The sequence below is a fragment of the Acanthochromis polyacanthus genome, chromosome 19 (assembly GCF_021347895.1).
Source record: "Acanthochromis polyacanthus isolate Apoly-LR-REF ecotype Palm Island chromosome 19, KAUST_Apoly_ChrSc, whole genome shotgun sequence".
Taxonomy (NCBI): domain Eukaryota; kingdom Metazoa; phylum Chordata; class Actinopteri; family Pomacentridae; genus Acanthochromis; species Acanthochromis polyacanthus.
Genome location: NC_067131.1, coordinates 9276802 through 9303523, shown reverse-complemented (window position 1 = coordinate 9303523; position 26722 = coordinate 9276802). Strand labels below are relative to the sequence as shown.

Genomic DNA, 26722 nt, shown 5'->3' with positions numbered 1-26722 from the left:
TGAAAATTAGGCTGATCCTTCGTACCCAGCTGTGCCGTCGCTGGGGGTCGGAGACGAGGATCAGAGGGAGGCCCTCCCCTGCCCTGCCACCCCCCGCTCCCACTCTCTGTGGGCCAGCAGAAAGTGTTGGCCAGCCTCTCAAGTGTTTTGCAGAAAATAATTCAACACTCGTCTGTTCTACAAAGAAGTGTGATTGAGAATAACATTTTTTTGTTCCCCTTCAAACAACCTGTTACATCATATTGTCTGTTTTTATTCCCTCTGAGCAGATCAGGAGGAATCCAGCATTTCCACTCGCCCGCACAAGAGCGCTATTTTCTGTAATGAGGCATAGTTTATGCATTTATGCTAATTGGGGCCATCTAGGTGAAAACATTCTCCAGCCAAAATGTTATTAACAACTTTGAGACACTTTTTTTTCATCAGCATTTTTTAAGGTTTCACACAGATGCGCTTTGAAAAGGACCACATTTCTGATTGGGCAAGATCACACTCCATGGCAGCTGGTTCATTTGCTTCTCAAGATGACAGATGGCAAAACACAAACACAAAAAGAGGGAGCCATGATTAAGTAATGAGAATGCCTGCCACAATAAGGAAACTACTAAACATACTTTTCTCACTTTTCCTGGTAAACTTTTGCCTCGCTCGATGAATGCAATCAAGGTGGAAAAACAAACATTAAAACTGTGCATTTCATTTACATTTACAATATTATCTGTTTTGTAAGCCTAGTGAGCCGTGTGCCTATTGAAAATGTTTTTGTGTTTTATTGTGAGGCAGCACTCTACTAAATCTCCTTTCATTTTTACAGTTAAACACACAGCAGAGAGTAGAGAGAGGCAAAAACTTGACTTTGTGACATCTGAATACAAAAGTGGGTTCGCGAATAGAATCTATGTTTTTTTTTTAATGCAGGCAAAGGAGTAGCTGGGGCCCTGGCCAGTGTTTTGCCCCGCAGATGGGCAGCAGTGTTTGTGAACACCAGTGTGGCAGTTGGCAGGGATTGGGGAGGGGGATGGGCAGATTGCAATGGCACATGCTCCAATTCAAATTATCCCTGGACCCATGCAGCAGTGGAGGACCTGCTGGGGCCCAGGGTGGCATTCATTATAACCAGACACAGGCAGGTTTTGGTCAGCGCCTCCATCATGACACCAAAGCATCAAAAATCCCAACACTTCTTTATTCACGTTTCACCTGCTTTCGCTCATTTCCTCTCCTCCGACATCACCTGCATGAAACGGCATTCTATTTGCACACATTTATGGCAAATTATCAGTAAGTAGATTAAAATAAATGAATGGCAGGAAGATGCTGAATGATATAATGGGGCAAATGCGCGCAGGTCAATAGAAAACATCAAGGTCATCAAGGTAATGAGAAGAGCGTCTGATGAAGATGCAATATAATGGCAAATTGACAAGACTATTAACACGTGGATTAAATGAATGCAAATCAAATTACCCATCAAATGTGTCTTTTTACAAGGGCTAAATGTTTTCATTTGAGATCTTTTTAAAAAGCTGCTTGTACAGTGCTGTGTGTGTTTATAATCTGATGGGAAGTTACCAATTATCTCTCTAATTACATCCGTATTACTGCATGAAAAATGAGCTTTCTGGCATTTCTAATGCTGCTAAAGAGTTGGTGAATGAGCGAGGGGAGTGCGAATCTAAAAACTGAAAATTTAATGATCTACATTATTGCTAGCAACTATTGCTCTTCCTTGGGCTTGGTGAAGTTAATTAACAGATTAGGGTGTTAGTGTATAATATCCCTCACGGCCATGGGTGGTAATATTGGCCATGGAGGAGAAACAGCTCGATTTGAAAGGAGGGGAAAAAGTGTGGATTTATGTGTCAAATCAATCACATTTTTGAGCATATCTGCTGCACATCAATGGAAGTTTAAAATGCCCATAGGGTATTGGATGTTAATAGGACATAAAATGTTCTGTAGCCTGCCGAGGATAATCCACTAGAAACATGAGAGAGAGAAGAAGGAGGAAAAAAATGTTCCTCTTGGCTCATCACTGGACGTGTTGATGGAGGGGGGAAAAAGTGAAATTGACAATATCATTGTAGGAGCGCACTAAAGGGGCGACGGTCCGCTCCACTACACTGAAGTAGGGATGTCTACAGTGGAAGAAGAAGAAGAAGGGGGAGGGTACCACTTTGTCACAGGCTGCTATGTAGATTAACCTTTCAATTAGTTGTTATCAGGTCCTCTCCATGTCTCGGCGCAAGCTTTTCAGCCTTCCGTTTCCAGGAGATCAAAAAATCCCACGAAACCGCTCGGATGTGTCGCTTCACATTTCTCCTTCGACGTTTTTTCCCCGATAATGAAGAGGAGTATCCGAAGGGGGGGAAAAACTTGAAGAGGTAAACTAACCAGCAAATATTTACGGTAGCCTGTGTGCCCTCTTTCTTTGCACTCTCTCCCTCTCTCTCTCTCTCTTTCCTACTAGTTATATATGTTCATCCTTGCATGAAACTTGGCGTTAATTTGTTGTTCTCGCCCTCAGCGGCGGCGGTGGTGGCGGCAGATTTGTGTTACAAAACGGGGTAAAAGAAAAAAGAGGAAAAAAATGACCAAGCAAGGGCTGTGTGTCTAATATAATCTAGGAAAATGAGAGCGGAGAAATGGGAGCTAAAGAAACTAGCGATACATAATTGAGAAGCAGTGATGAAGGAGCTACTTCTCCCAGCAGTCGTGTTAACTTGTATTCCCCCCTGAACGTCTTTTCTCCCCTCCGGGTCTCACTATTTGTCCTCATTGGAGATATTTGATAGTTAATGGTGATAAAGAGGTCATGCCATCATTGCACGGCGCAACACGGGACGGTAATCATTTGTCGCTGGCGGATGTTGAAACCGAGCTACTTTATTATTATTATTATTATTATTATTTTAAAGCTGCATTTATCGCCAGTTTAAATGTTAAATATCGGGAGAATTTACGGCACCTCTCGGGGAAATAATGAAAAGCGAGAGGAAGATAAAGAGGGAAAAGGCGATAGCATAGACACATTTTTTTTGCCTGTCTTGAATATGCTACCTGATATTAATAATATTTTCAAGGGTAAAAAAAAGATAGAAATACATGTGTTCCACTTTAAATCAACGCAGGAGCCTTTGCAGGTTTTTATGCAAACAAATGATAGATTTAACAAACAGCCAATTAAAGTCTAAAATGATCCAAATCACTTTCAAGTGTAACCAACTGTTTCAAGGAGGAATCTAAGTAAAGGTGGGCCGGTGTTAAACGCGCCGCAAATGAGGTTAAATACGCGTCCCGTTTAATTACCCCTCCGCCGGTTTGTGCCCGTTATGGCGTGTTTATAAGTTAATAATAACCGGCGGAGTCGGTTGGAGTGGTAAGTTGAGATATTACGAGTGTTGGAGGTGAATGCTATCGATTCATCACTGGAGGCACCTTAAGAGGCGGGTCAATGGAGGGAAGTGACAGATCACACAGCCAGTGGCGTGCCGCTCAGACCCAGCTCATACATAAAGATTGACATGTGCTTTATCAAACCAGAAATCGGATCTTGTCTTTACAGCCAATATTGAAGTTGCTAGGGAGGGCACATTAGTGTAGGTAAGGTTTAATGAGACTCCATTGGATTGTAATCAGCGTCATGTCGGATTCATGTAAACTACAACATTGTAACAAAATGGCGACTGTTTAGGTGACATCAGTAATGCTGGCAACGCTGTCATTTATCTGCTCAACTCAGCGGAACACAACTCCGGCTGTACTTATTACCGGGCTCTTTCGTCGGTAAACGGCTTCGGCGGCGGCTTTGCGGTCGTGGCTCCGACGTGTAGCAGCAGCTGTCAGGGAGTGAGTATCGATTATCTGTGTGTCATTAGGAGGAAAGCGGGGGGGGGGCTCGCGCTGATCAGTTTGTCGCCGTCGAGCTGTCAAAAGTCTCGTGCGGGCAGCTAACGGTTAAACTTTACGTTGCTTTTTTTTCGCGTGTTTTCTGCGTTTTGCACGACAAATTTAAGGAATGTGCTCGCCGCAGGAAGGAATGTTAAGTTGTAAGTTTGTAAAAAAAAAAAAAAAATCCAAAAAAACATGTCGAATATGAATCTGAAACCGACGTTATGTATCTCTCGAGGTGACTGTTTACACTTTTTCCACAAGTCGCTAGAAGTTTCTAGCTACCTGTCATAGTCTGAAAAACTCAGAAAATAGTCTCTTTTGGAATGGACATCTGGTTTCGTGTGTGGATTATGGTGTCAGACTAAGGATTAAGTCACTGTGATTTCTTTAGCAGCCATGACAGCGCCTGCATCTGTTTTTATCCATCTGTTTCTCATGTTTTAGCACATCTTAAAAGTCCTGCATTCCTCTGGCTTAGCCTTTATATCCAATATGATATAAGCTAGTTTATGAAGTGTGAATAACAAGAAATACTCACCGGTTTGTATTTTCTGTTTTCTTTTTTAGATTTGATCTGGGATTTTGATAAATTCCAAGTCCAGGTCAGCTACCATTGTGGAATTTACTAGTGCCAACTTTGCCCCAAGTTCAATGACAGATACCGAGGATTGAGAAGAAATGTGTGGATGCTGTTGTGGAACATAACTTTTTAACCTTAATAAGGATGTGGATGTACCCAGGTTTCAGCAGCAGAAAGGGGGAATCTTTATGGATCACGTTTTTGTGAGGCTAATTGTTCAACCATGGTAAAACTTGCAAACCCTCTGTACACGGAGTGGATTCTTGAAGCAATACAGAAAATCAAAAGGCAAAAGCAGAGGCCTTCAGAGGAGAGGATTTGTCATGCAGTGGCCACATCGCATGGACTGGACAAGAAGACCGTCCTTGAGCAGTTGGAATTAAGTGTTCATGATGGCTCTATCCTCAAGGTTACAAATAAGGGGAGCGCCTCTTACAAGGACCCAGGAAATCCCGGAAGAGTTGGATCAATCTTGCCTGCAAACGCGTCTGTGCCATCAAAGGAATCTATATGGAATTTGAGTGATCTGCGCCATATTGATTGGAATAAAATAATCCGGAGGGCCATCGAGGGCCTGGATGATACCCATGGCTCCTCGCTGAAGAACATCGAGAGGTACCTGAGGAACCAGGACGACCTCTCAGACATTATTGACAACCCTGCTTTCCGGCAGAGGTTGCGGCTGGCGGCTAAGCGGTCGGTTAACAACGGCAGGTTGTTAAAAAATGGCCCGCGGTATAAGCTCAGTCATGGCAGCATGGAGGGAAGGAGCCCCAGGTGTCCAAGTGCTTCCCCCTTGGTCCTGTCATCAGTGACACTCCTCCCACATGAGCGAGACCAGGTACACACACCTTGGCTTCTCCATTCTCATTCCCTCATGCTGATTGTTATGTCATCCTGACCTTTATTGTGGCTTCTCCTGCTGTTATCTCAAAAGGAGAAATCCTAGTACTCACAATATTGAAAACTATTCCTCTTGGTAATGTGTAATTGATTTCAACCTTACTGAGCTTTCACATGCACTGCAGCTACGTTTTGTGATAAGTAAGGGCTTTTTTGGAGCTTTAATGGCAGCATTAATATGATATCACCACTAAGTAGGGAGGATGAAAGTTTGGGCCTCCACTGACATGAATTTGCTCAGTAGGAGTTTTATAGCTGTGGTCTTAATATTCAGGACTCCAGCTTGGCAGGTCAGAAACAACGCCATCTAGAGTGTATCCCTTTGGGGCTGTGTTGGTCTCCATAATAAGAGAGCTTGGATAATCAGAAAGTCATGCTGACAGTGTGTGGTAGGCAGTCTGCTGTAGGCTTCCCACAGGTTATGTAACTCTAGCCTAATGACCTTAAAGGATGTGGCTGGCTGTCTTGTGAGTTGCAAGGCATTAGTGAACAGAATTGTGATATTTTATCAGTAATTTGCAAGGGGTATGAGAATGTGTCGAGAAAGGAAGGCAAAATATTCTCTGACTACATGCGGCTGTTATGACCTTTGTGCAAACTGAGATGCCCCAGAGAGGAAATAAAACCATATAAACAAACTTCCAGGTTGCATTGTTTCTGCTGTTTTTGGCACCTCAGGGCGGTTTATAGTTTGCAGAGATTGTATCTCTGTTACTGGTGTGTAGCAAAAACACACACTGCAGACAAATGCCTGTAAAAATGACAGCACTTTTGTAGTTGCTTTGCAATTTTAAGACACTGTCAAGCGCAGAAAAGAGTGTTTGATGGAAAATAGTTTTCATTGTGTGGCCTAAAGTGCAGTGTGCAGTCATCTAGGTAGTTTGGTGTGAAGGCTTTTTGCATATTGTGTGTTGAGGCTTATCAAGATGAAGTGCGGTCGTCTAGTTTATGCACTAGTTATGCAGCTGAAGAGGCAGGCAGCATCAGGCTACAGAGCTGTCACCCTGCTCCTCACCAGTTTCACAGTGAATAATCAGGAAGCGACACCTTGATACTGCAGCCACAACTGTGACTGTGTCTGTGGTCAGGCCAAAAGTGAAACTGAGAACTGTTTAGAGACACTGTGTCCTGCATTGGTTCTCATAGCTGAGGGAAGGCCTGCTGTTTTCCATTTGGAACATTTCAACCTATTGCTCCCAGCCTGATGACATCACCTCGCCCAGTCCAGGTTTACCATTCACTTCAAAGGATGAGACATCTCTGCTCAGTTGTTAAAGCACAACGAGACGGTGTGTGTGTGTGTGTGTGTGTGTGTGTGTGTGTGTGTGTGTGTGTGTGTGTGTGTGTGTGTGTGTGTGTGTGTGTGTGTGTGTGTGAGAATAAGAGATACTTTGAGGTAAAAAAGAGCAGTCTTGGTTTAGAGTTTATTAGATTCTGAAGAGACTCTGGCAGGAACAAAGGCAAGGAATGAGAGTTTTTTTTCCTGCTGTTATGCAACCACTTGAGCTCTCTCTCTCTCTACCAGCAGTGTTCTAATAGGACCCCACCCCCTCACTCAGGACAGCCTGCTCTTTTGAAGCAGCATAATTTCCTGTAATGTACTTAATTTAGAATCCCCAAGTAAATCATCAGCATCTCTTCAGCTGTGTTTGCTTCTCTATTTTTTGCATTTTTGGGCTGTACAGATGGTAAATTGCTATTGGTTTTATTCACCAGGCCTAAGAATATTCCTAATGGAAATTAATTCAGTTCAGATCAGACCTCACAGCTTAGCCAGTGGAGATTATGATAGGGAGTCTTATTCAGGCATACGATCTTCAAAAACATTTCAACATTTCATCAGTAGTGTACTCGGGTTGCACATTAGCACTCAGGAGCATCGTCTTAATTTCAAGCTTTACATTCATTTTTATCACTCATGTATAATGCTTGTAGAAGTCAGATTTCAGACCTTTTGTTAATACATTGTAAAAATGATGTACAGGCACTTTTTGTACCTACAAGAGAAGTAATAACACTGAAATAATCACAACACTGAGGCTTTGTTGTCAAATGCCTTTGCCTGCTTCTTTTAGCAGTGATAACACAGAATGGCTTGTGATCAAGGACTAATATTTTTGCCTTTATCTCTGTTCTGAGCAAATGTGATTTCAAGTTTGATGAGGCCCTTAGTGACAGACTCTGTGCAGTCCAGTTAACAAAACACTGAGGTTATATGTAGCGTCACAGCTATTCTATGATGTTTCAAAGAATAATGAGAACTGTCCAATGTGTTGTCTTCAAATTGACTCGTCAGATCACCAGGAAAAAAAATGCAAAGATGTTCAGTTTAAAGTTTTAATACACACAGAAATAATCACAAATGGGCCTAGTTTATAACCAGGCTCATTTATCAGGATTGTTAGCAGTTGTGGCTCTGGCTGCCTTATGTCTTAGCAAATTTTTTTTCTTCATATTTTTATTTTTCTTCCTGAACATGATACAATACAAGCATCGCCTCTGAGCCACCGTGTTAAATCCTACAGGTGTAGTCTCACCACACAGTGGATTTTTTTGTGTTATGTCCATAGTCACAGCTGTGTGAGCAGCAGTCAGCTTCTAATGCCAGTACCCACTTTCAAATATTGACCTGGCAGGTTGGAAAATAGAGTAATCATTGATGTGGCAGTAAACTGCTTTCCCTCACCGTAACTACTAATTGATACAGCCAGGAACAGCCAGGAACAATGACCAAATTGCCACTGCCTCCTTGCTGCACTTTCCCCTGGGGTTCATTTGGATGATGTGACAGGTTGAAAAAAATGCTCCTGTCTTGTGTTTGTTGATGTATGAACAAAGAAAAGCATCATCTCCTTTAATTCAGCTGAAGGTCAGCAGGAGGTCAGGACCAGTAGAGATTTGGAAGATGTACATTTGGTTAAGGTCAGGATGCTGATCTGCGTCATAGACACTGGGAACTAATTATGGGTATTCCCAGAGTGCCCTTCAAGGCTCCAGTCAATTGGTGAGGCCTTAGTTTGTAAACTGTTGATGAAGTGGGTTATTTATGGTCACACCCTGTGAGTGTTATTTTCCGTAAAGAACTTCCTCTCAAGCGAAGAAAGAAGCCGTAGTTGTTTGCTGCTGCTCTTGAGGCTTTTGTATATAATCTCATATTTTAAGGGAACTTTATGAAAGCCATATTGCATCCGCCTGAGTTTAGTCTGGTCTTCATTTCAACCGAAGATTCCTAAGATTACAATATGAAGTAATGACACTAAGTCTTCCCCACTTCTCTCTCTGAAGTCAGCCTCTCCTCATTCTGAGTGATCAATGGGGAAATCCTCTTAAACCTTGAGCTCATATTTTACTTCTTCTTAACTTCACCGTAAGCCCTTAAATGAGTGTTTGTTCTGAGACTTGCAACATTTACAGTGGATCATGGCAGTAACAATGAGTGCATGTTTTATTATTGAGGTAATTTGATTACATGCTGGTTAATCCTTTCAGACTGGAGTGCAAGCCTTAAGAATTGGATTAAGCCCTTAAACTACGATTACTAAGATCACTTACCCATTCAGATGTAATGGATAAAGGAGGTGGATCTCAAATGCAGCAGATCTCTGAGGACTCTAAAATTCATTTATTATTCATTTCTAGTCTGTGAGAACTCAACTCTTTTCTTTTTTTATTCTCTGGGCTTCTGCTTCCAGTACGTTTTTTTTATTTTTTGTAGCTGTTTCATTAAATCCACACACTAGTTTTATCTTCTTGCCTTAACCAGCAATATGACTACAGTGATCTAAAAAAAATCCTGACAAGATAAAATGTCCAAAAACAAACAGGCTTTCAGGCGCTGCATACACAGCCTGTGCCCATCTCTGTTTCTTAAACAGTTTGTCTCTGTTTGTGTTCCCACCCAGCTCCGGGTCGACCCCATCCCAATATGCAGTTTCTGTCTTGGAACGAAAGAGTCAAATCGGGACAAGCGGCCAGAAGAGCTGCTGTCCTGTGCAGACTGTGGGAGCAGTGGTAAGTCGCCTTGGGTAACATTCCAGTTATTGGATGTTCTCACAAGCCATAACGTACTGTAAACAAGATTAAACTGTATGTTAGCAAAGGATCAAAAGCAGCAGTGTCAATGTATACGAGGAACAGAGGAGGGACTCATTATTGCAATTTTGAGAGGTAGTTTGTTTTTTTTTGTTGTTGTTGTTTTACATCAGAATACTGTCATTGACACAACAGACACCTTTAAAATAGAAATCAAAAGCACATATTTTTACTGTGATGTTAAGGGTATTCAATAAGAAAAGACTCTTAGCTGTGTATAGAATAGTTATATATCTGAAAAGCTTAAAGTATGTGAAAAATGTCCATTAAGACGAGTACAACATATCTATAATTATTAGAATAAAGTCATGGATTCTGACCATACAGGATTAACACTCAAACTCAGCACCAAGTGTGACTGAACACATCGTACGTATTTGATGACATCAGGATAGTGTTTAGTTTTCAGGGTTAACTTGACTAATGCCATGGCCAGTGAACATAAATAGACTTCTGACAGTAGTTGTTTGGCTCATAGGATGCACTGAACCAAGAGAATTTCTTACTGAACCAAATGTCACGTGCCAAATGCTACCATCACAATCTTAATACATACAGAATGTCTAAAGTTGTGTTGAATGCAATAAACTCTGCTCAGTTTCTTTCATCACACAAATGTGCAAAAAGAACTTCAGTTATGAAAAAAGATCCAATATTCTTATAATTCACAGCGTAACAAGAAATAAAATTCACAGTTTGGTATGTACCTTGGTTTAAGAGTTAGGGTTCAGTGTGTTTTGGTGCAACAGAGAATACAGAAGAAATGCGTAAAATGGAGTTTTTGACAATTATTTTGAAAAATGTACACATTCAGCAATCACTCATTGGCTAAATTCTTGCTATCACAGTTAAGGCACTTAAGTGCTGGCATATTGTCAGTACCATAAAATACAGAACTAATAAGATTCTAACCTACATGTCTCTCAAGGATAAGATAAATCAAATACAACATTTCCATCAAGTCAAGTGAATAAATCTACCTCGAAATCCAGCAGCACAATTTCAGCTGTGGAATTGCACAAAGTATTCCTTTTGTTAACATTGAGGACAAAGCCATCCTCTTGGAATAAACTTTATTGGAAGTGTCACTGGAAAAACTGACACGATGTGGTTGCATTCATTACAGCTGGTCAATTGACCCATTCATTGTAAGCAAAGAAGCTGCAGGTTGTGGCAGAAAGACCGATTAAAAATGGAATGTGAGTTATTGCATCGTACATAATTTTAAAAAAATGCACAGTGTTTGCCCAACTCTAAAGGCTAACACTATTAGCGTGGTATATCTGATATACAACAACTGTTGAGCTGCCAAAAGTTTCTGGTTGGAACTTGCGTGCTAGAATATCTGTTCCCAGTGCATGAGTACATAGACATAAATAGATTTACTCACTGTAGCTGTTTGTATCGGAGGGCATACTGAACCAAAGAAGTGTAGCATCTAACTGAATATCCTCTCCTGAACTCTTTGGAACAAATACACAAACCGTTGCTTCCCTTGTGTTTTTATTTTCCAAAAGATGTGACAACAGGATCTTAGAAATAAAAATAGATGGTGGTAGATGATGTGGATGAAATACTGTATCATGGTATCTATCATGGTAATTTTATTTTACAAGTTATACATGTGTGTGTGTTTACTGTTATAGAGTTATGGCATTATATACTGTATATTTTGAAAATGCAGCTCAGCAGAAATACTTCTATAAAGCAGTCATCTCATTAATTTGCCTCATTGCATGAAAACACTTCATATTAAAGAAGGTATTAAAGGTTAAAAAATCATCTTACAGTGAACAACATATCATGAAATCATCCAGCCTTGTCAGCAACAGCAGTTCTCAGCATCGGTTAGGCAGATGTCACATTCTTGCTCCATATTTTCACTTCCCTTTAAGGATTTATTGGAAGAACGATGTTCAGATTGAGTGGCTGAAAGGATCCCAATTACTTGCAACCGTCAGAAGGGCAGATGCTCCAAGTGACCATTAGAATCTGAAATCAACCGAGTCATTTTCGCTCAATTCAGATTCCTCTATAGAGCACTCCAGTTACAGGGGATCAAAGATCAACCTCTTTCCAGCTGCCGATTGTTGGCATTTCCTTTACTGTTCTTTTGTTCCAGACAAATCTGCTAACCCCCCCATAAAATTACCTCTGCCAAGGAGTCATTTATGTTTGAACAATTATTTTAAATGCCGTAAGGAATTGTTCTCCTGGTGACATTTTTATAGCTCAAATTTGACTAAGTAGCGTCGAGGTGGTTTTCATTAACCACTCATAGTGTACACAAATTGTGCTCTCACTGTAAAACAGCTGTTTTACAACCATGAGAGGGAGCTGGGTGAGAGAGGAGGCAAGCTTTTACATGACTTTCATGGATCGGCTTCCATTAGAATGAGTGCTGCTACTGTTTCTGCCTCATTAAGATCAAATTATCTGTAATTAGCGGCTCAGATGTTTGATCATACTGTTTTTAGACACAACTTGTGGCGGGGGGAAGAGTGTTATGGACATCCAGGCCCACCATTGTTTTTAATGATGCAGTATGTTAGTATTTAACATGACTGTGTGAACGAATAGGAGACCTTGTCTGTAGCTCCATGACAGAGTCCGCACTTGTAAAAATGTGTTGTGATAATATGCATTTTTGATTGCTTCTGAAGGGCATCCATCATGTCTGAAGTTTTCCCCCGAATTAACCTCAAATGTGAAGAGATTACGGTGGCAGTGTATTGAATGCAAAACCTGCAGCTCCTGTCGAATACAGGGGAAAAACGCTGTGAGTATAATGCATACATCTTTACACACACCATTTTTTAGTGTTGTTGGCTTGAAGGTAGATCCCATTTTGTGCATCCCTGAGGATTTGTTGAGATTTGTAAAGCCTCTCTAGTGCACAATTGGGTTTATTTTTCTAAAAGACTTTAAATGACGGGGGTGTTACATGTATGCAACTGGGACATCCCTTACACATGCCTGCTGTTTCCTTTCAGGATGAGATGCTATTCTGTGATTCATGTGATCGGGGCTTTCACATGGAATGCTGCGATCCGCCGCTTTCAAGAATGCCAAAAGGTGAGGTGTTTACACTGTCTGGCTTCTCTGTTTCCCCCTCTGCTGTCAATTCAAAGCCTTTTCTTCACAGACGGCCGTTTGGGGCTGTCACTCAGCACACAGAGAAGCAGCGGTGGCTTATTAGGAGCTTTGCATGCATATCAAATTATTCCAGCATCCCCAGGGAGATTTGCTATCTCTGGATTACAGTACTGACCCTACAGCGAGGCTTGTAATGATGGTGCACGTACTGTAGTAGGGTATTTGGCAGGCAATTCATACAAGTCACATAGCTTAGCTCAACAAGCTGACACGAAGTCTATTTCGCTGGACAGAGAATTGACCCAATGTTTTTCTTATGGATTTTCACATTGTGAGTAATTGATTGTCATTGTGGACTGTCAGGATTCTAGCCAGCTCTTGGTATTAAAGGAGATGTTTCAAATGAATATACTGTATGTCCTCTGAATTGATGAACCCGCCCAAACTGTACTCTGCATGTTTGGACACCCTCCAGGAACCTGGATCTGCCAAGTCTGCAGGCCAAAAGAGAATGGGAAGAAACTGCTGCACAAGAAAGCCGATCAGATCAAACGACGATATGCAAAGCCAATCGGAAGGCCCAGAAATAAGCTCAAACAAAGAATGTGAGTGTGCAGTAATCTGATTATTAGTAGGGCAGTTATAATAAATAAGACAACAGCAAACACATAAAACCATACAAGCAACTTTTAGATGCTACATTGGCTAAATAGAATGTATACATTAGTGTGTAAGCATGTAATTTAATCTTAACAGCTTTGTATATGTAGTTGGAAGGGTTAGCATAGCATCTTTTCCTAAGCTGATGACAGGTCTTTTACATATAATCTTATTTTGCAAAGTTGTTAGTAACTATAGATGTCAGAAAAATGCAGTGGAGTTAAAAGTGATGGTTGCATTTAAGTAAAAAAAGCATAAACTGCCTCAGAGATGTGTGAAAGTACTTACTTCAATAGATGTTCTTAGCTTCATTCCTCTTGTGGCAGTCAGAGCTGACCCCCTACAGCAGACTTTGTTGTTCTTGTCTCGGCAGGTCTGTAACCAGTGGTGATGGCTCCATGGTAGCACTTGGAGGAAGGGGGTCACCTGGTAGGGGTCAAAAGATTACCGTCTGTTCCACACCTTCATCTGGTCATGCTGCATCTGTGAAGGACGCCAGAGACAGATTGGCTGTTGCAGGCCCTTGTTGTGCGGTCGACGCCACCCAATTCACCACTTCCACTCCCACCACCACTCCCCCCCTCACGCCCACCTCCACCCCAGCTACATTCACTGTTAACAAGAAAACCAAAGGGCTTATCGATGGGCTTTCCAAATTCTTTACTCCTTCCCCCGTGGGCCGTCGCTCGCGAGCTGTAGCCGTAGAGTCACCCGCCAAACTGTTAAGCTCTAGAGACAAAGGTCCACCCAAACTGTCCAAGCCACCAGAGCCGTTTGCCTTTGCCGCTGACGCCTCTCAAAAGATAACCCCCTCGTCCTCTGCACTTCCTCCCGCTTCCTCATTGCCGGGACTTAGCCCCCCCTTGCAGGTGTCCAGCAGCTCCACCTCTGCTAACTCGCCCCAAAGCTCTTCCAGCCAGTCTAGTGTTCCTTCCCTGAGTAGTCTCTGCAATAGCAGCCAACTTAAGGGACTTTTTGACGGACTTTCTCACATTTATACAACTCAGGGACAGTCACGGAAAAAGAGACTACCTTCCTACGCGCCACCTAGGCGCATGCCCCATAAGCAGGATTTGCCCCATGCGTCCAAAGCGGGGCCCCAGCGCCTGGGAAAGAATGAGTTTAATAAAAATAGGTTACACTCCACATCTGCAGGGCCAGGGCGACCCAGAGGACACCCGTTTAAGATGGTCAGTCATTTCAAACGTAACCCTTTCCTTAAAAAGCACAGGACGCTAGGCAGGCTGAGGTATAAATTGAGCCCTCAGAAGGGAGCCCCCTCACCAGGAAAGGGAGACTTGACAGACGGAAGAATTAAGCCTGAGAATAATCATGGTAAGCAAGGCTCGAAATTCCAGCCAAGACCTGCGTATCCACACCTTTAAGCTTCTTCTTTATTTTTTTATGATTTTTTTTTTTAAAGCTTGACACTCGCAGTTATTTTTTTCCAGCCTAGAGCTAATCTTTTCTTTGAGAAGACACCCTCAACATTCTAACAGTCTACTAATCTCCTTCTTAATTTGAATTCTTTTAGTTTATTAACACAGTTTCGTTGCGTTTTGACTTGGCTGCGGACTTTACGTGGCTTCCATCCTCTCGCCCGTTGGCTTTTGTCATAGTGCATGGCCCACTAACTCCCTCATGTTGCTCCTTGCTCTGTCCTTGACCCTCTGCAGTAGTGCGCACGTTGTGATCACTACCTAGTAGAGACTGTAGTCACATCGCGCTCTTCCTCATCCCACCCTCACTCTTGAAATCACTGTCTCCACTCAACCTCACTTCCAGCGGTCATTAGACACATACAACCTAGTGATTCACCCAGCCAAGTTGACTCAGAGCTGACATGATGATTATAGCCAGAAGTGCAGTAACCCTTACATTTCACTGTTTTGCTGAGAGAAGTCACAGTTTTAAAAAAAATAACATGTAGAAAAAACAGATATATGTTTCAAGAAGTTCTAAACAATATCCTGCACAAACACTACTTACTCCAGCAGTACATTTCCATAAATATGTTAATGACACATCACTTCCACTTGTAATGGGTTTTTGTTTTGGTGGTTAAGTCATGGTGTTGATGTCTTTCATAAAATTACTGCCTGCTTTCCAACATCAGTTGCTTTTCATGTCGACACTCGCTCCCTTCACTGCATCTGCTTCTTAATTCATGGGAAACTGTCTTGGTGGATGACTAAGCACATGAAAGCGGTTACGCAATTAGAGTGATTTAGTTTCACTTCATTACATTAGGGATTTTCATATAAACATGCAAAGATGATACATTATGAAATTCCTCAGAGACACAGCCTCAAACAGGCTCAGCAGCAGTACTCACAGTATAACCACATTTGCATAGAATGCATTTATGAGATTATTCAGCCACGGCTGCTTCAAATAGGCCGGTGCTGATGTGCTGTCTGATGTGTTGATGTTGCGTTATTGTGCCTGTAACAGGCCACAACGGGGAGCTGCATGTGAAGCAGGAGGCCCGGGCAGAATATGTGGCCATGTCCAGAGAGCACGTCACAGAGGAGGACATTGAGACGTTCACACATGTCCAGGAACTCGCTGCTCAGGTGAGAGAACTCAGTAAAAAAAAAAAATCTAGAAGAGTACAAAGTTTGCAACTTCATTCTGTTATATATGTTGATACTCCCAAGAACAAATAATTGCAGGACAAATACAACAGAGTCATTTAGTGATAATATATGATGCCAGTTCATTCAGGTAAACTCATGAGTAAAAGACTTTTATTCCAAATATTTTCATTATTTTACATCCATTTTAATATAAAAAATTTTCAGTGACCGTTCTAAAAAATATCTGACAGTTGTTTATTTTAAAAAAAATCAGACTGCTTTCAGCATTTATTTAGTTTCTTAGAACTTTGCAGGATAATTTTGATTTTGGGAGCCACACAGCGCTGTATTATATCATTAGGCAGAACTTTGAACAGCAGAACCATGACTTATTCTGACATTACCATGTATTATTCCAATTATCTGTTATCATCAGTTCTCATTGTAATTATCAGTTATCTCCAGGCGTGCTTCGCTGTCCTGTTTCCATTCAGTGTTGAGTAACTTTTAAAATAACCGAGCAGGCTAAGAAAACGTTCTTTTAGGTTAAGCCCTCGCCCTTCTTCAAACGATTCCTTAATACGATTATCGTTTTAAGGAATCGTTTGGCACCGGAATCAATAAGCAGAACCGGAATCGGAATCGGATTCATGAAAAACCTAACGACACCCATCCCTACTTCAGACTATCTTTTGTTCCATTAGCCTCGATCACATGATTTATTTTCTCACAGAGGGTATTTGGTTTTCTGAAATGCAAAATAGTCCCATCCTTCATTTCAACATTTATATGTGTACAACTGTGCTAATTCATTTAATCAGCCTGAATTATTGTTTAATCTGTTAGCCAGGTATTCGCAGCATATTCATAGCTGAGACTCGTATCTGTAATTGTTAAATTCCTGTCTTATATAGTTAAAATGATCCAGTGCTCATGTTTTACCATTATGGTAGTAGATACAGATAGAACATAGACACCCTTTAAGACTTTCAGGAAAACTGATAAAAAGAACTCTCTAAAAAAAACTGATTGGGCAATGAAAGCCAGCAGATCAGGCAGTTCCTCTGGTATTGGGAGGGACTACATTATGTTATTTAAGTGACCGATTTATGTCAGATGTACTGTATCTTTCATTTTCACATGAGAACTGTGAACCACAGCCCTGATAAGAATTTGTCTCAATACAATTATATGGACTTGTGATAAGAGACCATGTAACACTGAATTATCTAGGTCACTATATTTATCAATTTGTCCTTTGTTAAATCTTTTCACAGAGAACTGGATCTCTGATGAACACAGACTCTATTCGATGCCCTGCTGTCATTGAATTTGGAAAGTATGAGATTCAAACCTGGTACTCGTCACCTTACCCACCTGAGTATTCAAGGTAATGTTGATTTCTTTTCTATGACAAATAGTGCCACCTTCTTTGTTCCTGGAGCTGCATTTATTTCAATGCCCTTTTATAAAATCTCTCATGCTGAAGTACAAACCACAGCTCTGTCTTTTGTCTTCGCCAGATTACAAAAGCTTTATCTGTGTGAGTTCTGTCTGAAGTACATGAGAAGCAAAAACATTCTCCAGAGACACACAAAGAAGTGTGGCTGGTTCCACCCGCCAGCCAATGAAATCTACAGAAAGGACAACCTTTCCGTATTTGAGGTCAGCTTCCCTTTACAGCAATAAAGCAATAACTGTATGCTGCATGAGATCTCGCTGAATGGGTTCTGGGAGGAGGAGGGAAAAAATGGGAACAGTTTGAACAGTGTCCTCTTGCTCTTTTTATTCCGTGTTTAGGTTGATGGAAATGTCAGCAAACTATTCTGCCAAAACCTCTGCCTGTTAGCCAAGCTTTTCCTGGATCACAAGACCTTGTATTATGATGTGGAGCCTTTCCTCTTCTACATACTTACAAAGAATGATGAGAAAGGCTGTCATCTTGTGGGCTATTTCTCCAAGGTAAGAATTACTGAGTGATTTTATGGGAAACGAAAGAATACCGCACATCATTTTTGAGTGGTTATACTGATACAGAGAGGCCTCGCTGTAATTTGTCCATTTTCGCAACGTGGATTGAACTTATTCACTGTGGTGCTTAATCAACTCATGATTAATTAGATTAGCCAAGCAAAAACGCCAAATGCTAGGTTCCAGCTTTTCAGATGTGGGAATTTGCAGCTTTTTTGTTTTACATGATTGAAAATTGATTTGGAAAACAAGCAACTGTCACAGTCTTCTGACAAACTGAACATGAAATTGAATTATCAGAAGCAAAAAAAAATAATCATTGACAGGTTAACTGATAATGGTAGTAATCGTTAGTCGCTCCTAATTTTCACACAATGATACTTGTTAGCGAGAGATGTTACGCTGTGTGTGTGCGGTGTGCATGTGCATGTGCACAGCTTTAGACAAGGACAATGGCAGGTGCAGTAAATTGCCAGCTTCAGCAGAGCTCTGACATACTTGATCTGTTTCTCCTTCCCTCAGGAAAAGCTTTGCCAGCAGAAGTACAATGTCTCCTGCATAATGATCATGCCTCAGTACCAAAGGCAAGGATTTGGAAGGTTCCTTATTGATTTCAGTAAGTTCCTTAATGCTTTTTTAGACCACCAAACTCTTTTTTTTTTTTTCCGTTGGATTTTACAAACAATTTCAGATTAAAGGGTGAACTCGTAGCTTGTGGCAAGGTGCTGTTATTTTGTTAAGGCTTTGAATGGGCCTAATCAAGAGCATTCATGTACGGTGCTTGGACAATCACACAAGATTAGGAGCTGGAAACCAAACATTCAGGTTGCATACATTATTTGATGGCCAGTAGTATTTAACCTAAGCATTGGCTGAAGAGCTTTTTCCATAGAAAATCGGCTCCAATTCTCTCCCCTTGACTTTTGATGAGGCGTAGATGCTGCTTTTATGTTTTAGCCTAGTAAATGCAACACATGCAATATTTAAAGCCTTGCGGTCCACTTATGAAAACAGTTGCTGCCTTGAGTGGATTTCTGTGTTTAGGCAGGCAGTTTTTTGTCATTATAGGCGACTTTGTGTGTGAGGAAGAGAAGGAAAAGAAGTGAGTGCAGTGAGGGCGGGCGGTAATGGAGCATTTGATTTCCTGTTCACTTTGGGAACCATTGAGACACAGAGATGTGAGAGGATCTGTGATATTGAGAGTGTGCTGATAACAAAGACAGGGATTAAGGGAGATTGAACACAGCTGAGTTCTGAGCTCTTTGAAGGCTTTATTGGAAAATGTAGCTTTGGAGCTGGAAGTTGTTTAGATTAAGATTTTCTGTTATATTGGATTGTATTAGAGGAACACTTTGTCTCAGGTAGCTCTGAGAGCAGAGCGTTGGTGTGTGTCTGTGTGAACAATGTTCTCTTTCAAATCATAATTCAAAGGTCTGAGAGTAGCTCTTTTGTTTTGGTGTATTATTGATAATATACTTGTAAAACAACACAGAATGAAAAATTACTCTTTTAATTAATTTAGTTGAATATTCATGGCTAAGTGTTTGTTATCACAGGCTCCTTTTCTTAGCTTTAGTAATGAATATTGTCGTGATTGCTGCAATATTATGTGTTCACTGTTTGGTGATTAGATTTGCTTGTTTGGTTCTCGGTAGTGGGTGCACATTAAAAGGCATTAATTAATTTCATGCCGCTCATAATGGATGACCCTTGACAGGGCCACTATAAAACTAATTACACACAGATACATATTAGTATTAGTCTTTTTTCCTTGTTCGTTATCTCCCCTAAGTGCAGTCTCCTGTGAGCAATGACATCCAGCTGCTTCTCTGTTTCGCTCTGTCGCTTTGTTTCCTCTTTACTCCCCTCTTTCAACCTCCTCTGTTGCCCTTGCCAGCATGTATCATAGCTTCTGACAGAGGTTGAAGGAGTGGAAAGCTGATTGCCTTTTCTCCCTTTATAGTATTTGAAGGTGAATTCCATCCAGGGTTTGGTGTCACATCCTTACATGAATATGTAATCCATAAGGGAGGGGGTGTAGGTATTGAATTGCAATCTGAAATAACCCAGCAGCAGCCTCTGGCTTGACTAAAGCATTTTGTTTTTGTTTGAATCGTGTCTTTTTAGGTTACCTTCTCACCAGGCAAGAAGGACAAGCCGGCTCCCCGGAGAAGCCGCTGTCAGATCTGGGTCGCTTATCCTACCTGGCATATTGGAAAAGTGTCATACTGGAGCACCTTTATAAGCACCCAGATAAACACATCAGTGTTAAAGGAATAAGCAGGGCCACTGGGATGTGTCCACATGACATCGCCGCTACTCTCCAGCAGCTCGGCATGATTGACAGACAGGATGGCAGGTCAGTTTCCAAGCCACAGTCTCCTACAGCCTGTGCTGCCGCTTCTGTATGCTGTCTGACTTATCCAGGCCAGCGGGTATTTTTAACAGCATATCCATTAATGCCGCCGAATATTGACAGAAGTAAGTCAGGTTAAGCACCCCCAAGGACACGGAGCACCTGCTGTCCCAAAGAGCTCGTCTTTGTGCTCGTATTTAACCACACATCACCTTCCGTCTGCCCCGCCTCGCGTGCTGTGTTGCGGATGTGATCTCATGCGCTCTCTCACTGTGACTTAGGATTGTGTTGATCAGAAGAGAACGATTGATTCAGAGGCACATGGAGAGGCTGAGGGCTAACCCGCGTCAGAATGAGGTGGACCCCGACGCCCTGCGCTGGACACCTTCCACAACCCTGAATGCCGTGCTGTCTGAGGAGGAGAGGGAGGCGGAGATGGATGTAGGTTTCTTTGTTCAAGAGATGCTGTTTGTTTACACATGCCTGCGATGCTGTTAGTGAATGTCTGTTTGATTAGCTGGGGAGTTCAAATAGAGGCCGTTAATGGAAAAGACATCCTCACTGTCAGCAGGCATCTAATGTTGTGCAAAATTGCCCTAAATCAGTTCACTACATAATTGATAGTACTGAATATTCCATGAAATGCAATCTTTCCACGGTCGCTTAACAGAAATGTTTCCTTCATGACGGGCAGACATCCAATCAGGACGCTGCTCTTATTATCAGGAGAAACCTGCAGTGATTCATTTGTCATGATGTTAATTCCAATCTCTTGTTTCCCCATTAGCCTCATTGCTCAGATGTTGGATCCGTGCGTGCGCCTTTCCCAGAGATAATGCGTCTTGTCTGTTTAATTACCAGGCTGAGCGGCTGAAGGAGCAGGCCAGTTGCTGGGAGAAGGAGGAGAGAGAGGGCTACATGATGACTCACAGTAACAGGCAACCTCTCACAAAGGTCCACTGCAAGGTTCCCTATCGGACCTACGAGCGCCGGCCCACACCTTCCTGGAGCAGGCGCATCCAGCAGATGGAGGAAGTGAGTGACGACGACGCTGATGAAGACGATGATGACTCTGATGGCTCACCACCCATCCTGACAAAAGCCCATGCAATGCTTGCAGCCAAGAGAAAGGTGACTTTTAGCATTTGTTCGTTTGAATCATCATTCTTCTCAACCACAATTCCCCAGTGTGATTATCTCATTGATAGTCTGGAGTTTTATTCCAGCAGAGTGGAGCTGGATGTACATCTAGAGATCTTCCTTCAATAAGGACCGTGTTGTGTATTTGGATGAGATGGAAAGGTTTGCTAAATATTCATGAATTCAGTGTAGGGTTCAGTGGCTTCCTCCTGTCATCTGGAGCCTCCCTGTGTGCCTGCAGCTGTAGATAATAGATTGTGTTTTCACTGCTGGTGTCGAGACTGTGCAGGCTAAACCTTGTACTATTGTCAATGGTCATGGTTAATTTACTGCCCTCCTCTGTACCTCTCACATCTGTTCTGTCTATATGGCACTGCCCCCTTGTGCTGGAGATAATATTACAGGCGGCTGCATGATGTCAGGGAGACCTTTTCACCAAAAGCAGTATGGAACCCAGAAAAGAATGACAGTGGCTGTTGGGGTTTATTTAGTGCATTAGTTACAGTATTGATTTCACATTCTTCTTGTGAAGGATTTCGGAGAGGAGAGCGGTTGAGTCGCAGGCAGCCGGTGGGAAACAACTGGAGAATGTAAAATATAGACTGTGGTTTCTGCTTACTCTGCCTTTCTCATTTGTGGTTTTCCACACCAGGCTGCATTGCTCAAACATTTAGTCTTGCTGTGTGGTTTTAACATTTTACATTTAGCACAGAAGCCTGAATGTTTTCCTGCTAGATCCTCACCGAGGTCATCCACCTAGTGCCCTAGTTTTCAGTCTTAGCAAAACGACTCTACTCCAATGGAGATTTTGTTCTGTTTTAATGGGTTCTTTTTTTGTTTGTCTTGCAGAGAACCATTGTTCTCAAGAAGAGAGGGCGTAAAAGAAAGCGAATAAACAGCAGTGTAACAACAGAAACCATCTCTGAGACAACAGAGGTGTTGAACGAGCCATTCGACAACTCAGAGGATGAACGTCCTATGCCCCTGCTGGAACGCACCTGCAGAGTGGGCGAGACAGAGGAAGAAGAGGAGGAGGAGGAACACAAAGACAAGACACCGACTACACCAATGAAACGCCGGAGAGGTCGTCCAAGGCTGGAGAAAAATGCACAGAAAGACAATCTTGAACACTGGAGTGAAGGTATTTTTACATTGGCTGTAGTAAAACTTTATTTATATTTTGTATATTTTATATCGTTTGTCACAAAAAAAATGTTGTAAAGCTAATTTGTTCTAACTCTATGGCAAAACATTAAAATGTTTTTTTCTTTTTTGTGTGTGTGTTTTGCAGGAGCTGGCATTCTCTCTAAGAGACCCAGCAAACCCCGTCCAGTGAAACGGAAGAAAGGCTGGCCCAAAGGAGTGAAACGTGGCCCTCCTAAATGGAGGCTAAAGAATGAACGGAAGATGGGCTTCAAGCTGAACCTCTACACACCCCCTGAAACTCCCATGGAGGCAGAGCAGCACCACATTCAGACTGAGGAAGCAAAAGGTGAAGCAGACCACGACATTGTCAGTGCTGATGAAGGCAGCAAAGCAGGCAGAGGCTCGCCTAGTCCAGATGTGACCCTAGACAGACTCCCCTCTGAGCCTCCAAGTCCTGCTGATGGTGGCTCCCAGAAGTCGAGCTCCCCTGAAGGATCACCGGTGGCCTCTCCGGTGTGCTCACCTGCTGCCTCTCCTGGTGCTGTGTCTCCTACACCTGTGGACAGAAGTGATTCCCCAGAACCACCTGAAGATGACCAGCAAGAGAGTGAACATGAGCAGGAATCCCCAGCCAAAGATGCAGAGCATAGCGCAGACGGTGCTGTGTCGCTGGAGAATGATAACGAGGAAGATGAAGAGGAGGATGAGCAGAGAGCGCAGAATGAGGATCAGGATGCAGATGACGAGGATGACAGTCACAGCAAGACGGCAGCACCTGAGAGCAGCATAGAAGAGTTGGAACAGAGTTCAAAAGACATACCCAAATGCACCCCACCTTTTTTAGATCCAAAAGAAGACAATGACTCTGAGTTGAGTCGGCACGTTTCTACAGTATTGTGTAGTGCAGAGGAACCAGCTGCTGCTGCAGAAAGCACGCAGGATGCAGTGACAGAAACAACAGTAGCAACGCCGCCACCCGAAGCAGCAGCAGTCGCTTCAATAGCAGCTGTAGACTCAGATAATCCTGTAGACTCTGAGTCAGAGGAAGAGAGCACGCCCAGCCCTTGTCCGGACCACCCGCCTCTTCCACCTGCAGAGAGGCCAACGCTCAGTCCCGTGCTGAGGGAGGATCCCCCAGTCTGCACAGAGATTGACTCAGAGACAGCCCAAGCTGTTCAGTCCCTGACGCAGGAGACTGAGCGGGAGAATGTTTTCCAGGACTGTGTGGAGAGCCAGGAGCCCTGCAGGAACCTGCAGCCCTATGCTCATGTGGCCCAAAGCCCCCAGCTCACCTCACTGGATGACTGCCCTCAGTCTGACCACAGCAGTCCCCTTTCCTCCGCGCAGTCCCATCCCAGCCAATCGGTACGCTCCGTTAACAGCCCAGCTGTTTCCATCCTGGAAAGCGGCTACACTCAGATTAGCCCTGACCACAGCGCCATCTCGGTGCCCTCGCTCCACAACATGGAGACCAGCCCCATGATGGATGTGCCGTCGGTGTCGGACCACTCCCAGCAGGTGGTGGACAGCGGCTTCAGCGATCTGGGCAGCATCGAGAGCACCACAGAGAACTACGAGAACCCCAGCAGCTACGACTCAACCATGGGGGGCAGCATCTGTGGGGCAGGCCCCTCCCAGAACAGCTGCTCCTATGGCAGTATCCCCCTAGTGGTCTGCCCCAGAGCAGCTGTGCCGTGAGCCAACAAATGGCCGCTGTTAACCCTGGCAGCTGTGGAATGATTCAGCAGAACAGCCTGAGCTCACCGCCGCATTGCAACGTCAAGTCGCCACAGGGCTGTGTGGTGGTGGAAAGGCCTCCCAGCAACAGCCAGCACAACCAGCACAGTCAACACAGCCAGCGCAGTCAGCACAGCCAACACAGTCAACACAACTCCCACAGCAGGCACGGTCCACACAATCAGCACGGCCAACACAATCAGCACGGTCCACACAATCAGCTAACCCAGCACAGTCAACACAATCCCCACAACCAGCATAGACACCATCACAATCACCACCTGCAGCATAATCAGCTCAGCCAGCACAATCAGCATGCTCAGCATAGCCTTCACAATCAACACAGTCAGCACAGCCAGCAGCAGCCCATGGCACAGTGTGCCATACCAACCAATTTCACCACCACCATGCAGCTGGCAGACATTCCTGAATCTGGCAACCCAAATTTCGCCCTCTATGAGAGGATCAACCATCAGGGGGAGTATGGCAGCGGGCACTACTCTCAGTCATCTGGCCTCAGTCTGGCCAAACTGCAGCAGTTCACCAACACATTCATAGATCACCCTCACTCACTGCCTTTCAACCACTCGGCCTCACACCCCATCACATCTTATGCAAACACCCCGTCGCTGTCGTCGCAGCACTCCAGCCTGGTGTCCCTGTCTCAGACCCCACATCGAGTCCCCAACCCGCAGGTGCAGGCCACCATGACCCCGCCCCCAAATCTCAGCTCGCCCCCTCCCATGATGCTGCAGCGCAACATGGGCATCCCGCCGTCGCAGCGGATCCAGCCCCAAATGGCCTCGAAGAATCACATCTCTGCTCGCTCCAAGTCGGCCCCGCTGTCGCACCACCAGCAGCAGATGTACGCCCGGCCTCCGCAGACTGTCGCCATGCAGGCGCCATCCAGGACGCTGGCCGCCATGCCGCGCATGAGCATGAACATGAACATCATGCCGGCACCAGCCTACAACGTCAATTCCATGAACATGCCCTCCCTCAACGCCATGAATGGCTACAGCATGAGCCAGCCCATGATGAACAGTGGCTACCATGGCAACCATGCCTATATGAACCAGTCACCCCAGTACTCTATGCAGATGGGCATGATGGGAACACAGCCATACCCCCAGCAGCCCATGCAGGCTCCACCACATGGCAACATGGTGTACACTCCAGCTGGTCACCATGGTTACATGAACACAGGCATGTCCAAGCAGTCCCTGAAAGGGCCTTTTATCAGGCGGTAACTCTCCGCAGGACTGAGCTGGTTCTACTCACGTGCATTTTTGCCGTTTAAAGATGCACTGATCTGGCCTTGTTTTCTTTTTCTCGGTGTCTTTTTGTTATTGTTTATTACTTAAAAACCAGCAGCAGCACTTGGAAAGAATGCAAAAATTTTCATCAATGAGTAAACTTTGAAGCTAATGTTGAAAAGTATTTTTGTTCCTCCAGATGGGAAGCCTTACATCATTACGATGAAAATCTATTTAATTAGTGTTAGTGTCTCTGACGTGTCTTTAGGCCAGGCGGGTTCGGAGCTCAGAGGTAGAGATTTCATCAGTGGTCTTGCAGTCGTGTAGCAGCCTCAAATGAAGCCATTTAATGTGCCTGCTACAAGTGGAGCTAGTGGCTGTTTGAACCTGTTCAGTGTACCTGTCTAACAGTGCTGACAATTAGTTTGTACTATACTCATGCCTTTGTATATTTAAATTATTGTACTTATTTTGTAAAGTGACAACTAGCATGCTTCAGTCTCTGTTAGTGACAGTGCATTGAGTAGTACTGTACAAGTGTTGTGCTTAATAGCAAGCCATTTTAAAAATATCTGGCCTTTATTAGGTTTCCCTCCACAGGGAGAAAGATGAAACTATATTTTGTTAATTCTAATAATGTAAAAAAATGTAAACTTAGTCCTGTTTTCTGTTTGGTTTGAGAGGTTTTATTGCTATGTATGTATAATTCTGAAGTCTTTTGTAACAGATCTCCTTGAGGCAGCTTTCTGTTTAATAAAGCAGACTGATTTCTGTCAAAATAAAAAAGCATATCTCAGTGTTTGTACCCTGAAAAATTCTAAAACATTTCAAAATGTCCAGAAGTGTGGCAGAATTTAAAAGAACTAAATGATTATAATGATGAATAACAATAAAGAAAATATAAATTTAGTCCAAAGTCGATATTTTACATAATGCCTTTAAAGCTACGTTTTCATTCCATCTGTAGATTTGTTTTCTATCTTTATAAAATGTTGGATTTATATTTTACCGAAGTGTAGAAGAATAGAGCCTGTGAATAGACCAAACTAAGCTAATGGATTGCATGTAAAACGCAACTTGTACTTGTGTTTTTGTTTATATTGCTCTTTTGTAGCCTTTGTACCTGTACAGAGTTGCTGGTAAGAACAGGGGGGAAATACCTGGCTATGTGCACACAAATCGGACAGAATGACATTCTTGTATTTATGACTTTCCTCTTTTTGTCAGTCACTTAAAAATGCTGTACATTTTAGCATAAGAATAAATTATGATTGACCATGTACTTGATTGTTCTCCTTTAATTTGAAACGTT

General features: G+C 43.1%; 1 protein-coding gene across 1 annotated transcript; it reads left to right on the top strand.

The window, feature by feature from the left end:
- The first annotated feature begins 1878 nt into the window (after positions 1-1878).
- On the top strand, positions 1879-26692 carry kat6b (K(lysine) acetyltransferase 6B). Its single transcript, XM_022198732.2, is given in 18 exon segments — positions 1879-2384; positions 4462-5315; positions 9280-9388; positions 12133-12248; positions 12463-12544; positions 13041-13170; positions 13599-13654; positions 15680-15801; positions 17082-17194; positions 17328-17469; positions 17605-17766; positions 18298-18391; positions 19903-20134; positions 20413-20572; positions 20993-21262; positions 22121-22412; positions 22563-24077; positions 24080-26692. Coding segments are annotated over 17 exon segments (5538 nt in total). The 5' UTR covers positions 1879-2384; positions 4462-4697; the 3' UTR covers positions 25405-26692.
- Positions 26693-26722: the final 30 nt, after the last annotated feature.